Consider the following 1,536-nt stretch of genomic DNA (forward strand, 5'->3'; position numbering starts at 1 on the left):
GCATATATTTTGATATACATTATATTTTATATAATATACATTTGAATATAATAAGCATATTATAAGTATGTAATAAGTAAGTTACATTTATTCTATATATAAGGTTAATGCCCAGATAACCAAGACTGAGTGATCATATTTTGCAAAGTTTGCAATAANACATTATGCCAGTACAATGTAGCCAGCATTCAAACATAATCTATTATTTCAACTAGTGTCGACAAAAAAACAAAAAAAAAAAAAGAATATAAATATGTCATGCCGTGATGCAAATAGTATTGCATCAATCAAGCAGAACTTGCTCAAAAAATGTAGCAGATTTGAAGCATAACGTGCTATTGTCATTTCATTCTTCATTTATTTCTATATTTTTGCTGTGTTGTTTTCTTTACATATCGTGCCTACATAATTCACTCACTATGATGACCATATATGTAATACTCTTATATTGCTAGTACGGTGCCTCACCGTTACGGTGCAGACAATATAGTAGCCTCTCTTTCGCGCAAGGTCCAGCTGCTTTGTGCGCATGCGCTTACATTTTTTGAAATTACGTTGATATGAGTATCACATTCAACGTGATATTAGTGATCGTATGAAACAGTTACGTGAAAATTGCGAAGAATTAAAGAAACTTCAAGAAAATTAAAGAAGAAAAAGGTAAAGTATAAAGTATATAATAAGATGTGCGAATATAATTTTGTACTTATAACACAATTTTGTATTGTATAATAGCAAATTCGGCAGCTAAAACTAAATTGCGCTTTTTCAAATTTCAGGCGATAATTTCATTAATCTACATGGTTCACGATGGTGCGAATTTGTTTTTTGTGCAAGAAGAAAGCAACAAAAGATGCAAATTTTACAATGCACAAGTACATATCTTAGACATAAAATGTGTATTTATAAAATGCTATTATTTTTTNTAATTTAANTTAATTGCATATATTATTATATTTGCTGCAACACATGGTTAGGTTAGGTTATCAAGCAAATTTTATAACACATTTAACAGCATGACGAGATAAATAATTATTTGCAGATTTCCAAAAAACGTGAGCATTCGAGCACAATGGTTGCATGCCTGCAAATTATCTGATAAGGACAATGTGACGAATGTATACATATGCTCTGATCATTTTATACAGAGTGACTATAGACATAGTACGGATCTGCTGTGCCAAAAGAAATGGTTATTGAAACCAGAAGCAGTGCCTTCCATTGGTGTTCTAAATCGTCCAGCTACCAAACTGCAGTTCCAGTCAACATTCAAGAATGTTAATCAAAAATGCCCAATTGGCGATTCCAGATTTTTACACGAATCTATTGATTTCGGTCACGACTATATTAAAACATTTTGGGACTTGTCACCATATGTTGACAATGTAGTTCTGTACATCGCAGGCTACGTTAGCAAACACGTTAGCGATAGTTTATATTGTGACATATGTCGGGCTCAATTAGTAGGATCGGAACAGCCTTTGCTGTTGTCGATAAAAAATAAAAAATCGTATATTGTACCGTCTGCAGATGTTT

The 1,536-nt window shown here is 32.0% G+C and overlaps 1 protein-coding gene across 1 annotated transcript in view; it reads left to right on the forward strand.

Moving 5' to 3' along the window:
- The first annotated feature begins 492 nt into the window (after positions 1-492).
- LOC109862893 overlaps positions 493-1,536 on the forward strand; it is a 2,411-nt gene continuing 1,367 nt past the window's right edge. The window contains exons 1-4 of the mRNA XM_020443059.1: positions 493-660; positions 780-875; positions 1,043-1,055; positions 1,149-1,532. Coding sequence (XP_020298648.1) covers positions 811-875; positions 1,043-1,055; positions 1,149-1,532 — 462 coding nt within the window. The 5' untranslated portion in view covers positions 493-660; positions 780-810. The remainder of the gene's footprint in view (positions 661-779; positions 876-1,042; positions 1,056-1,148; positions 1,533-1,536) is intronic.

Source organism: Pseudomyrmex gracilis, unplaced genomic scaffold, assembly GCF_002006095.1.
Source record: "Pseudomyrmex gracilis isolate BER0280 unplaced genomic scaffold, ASM200609v1 scaffold_2575, whole genome shotgun sequence".
In the NCBI taxonomy this organism is placed as follows: domain Eukaryota; kingdom Metazoa; phylum Arthropoda; class Insecta; order Hymenoptera; family Formicidae; genus Pseudomyrmex; species Pseudomyrmex gracilis.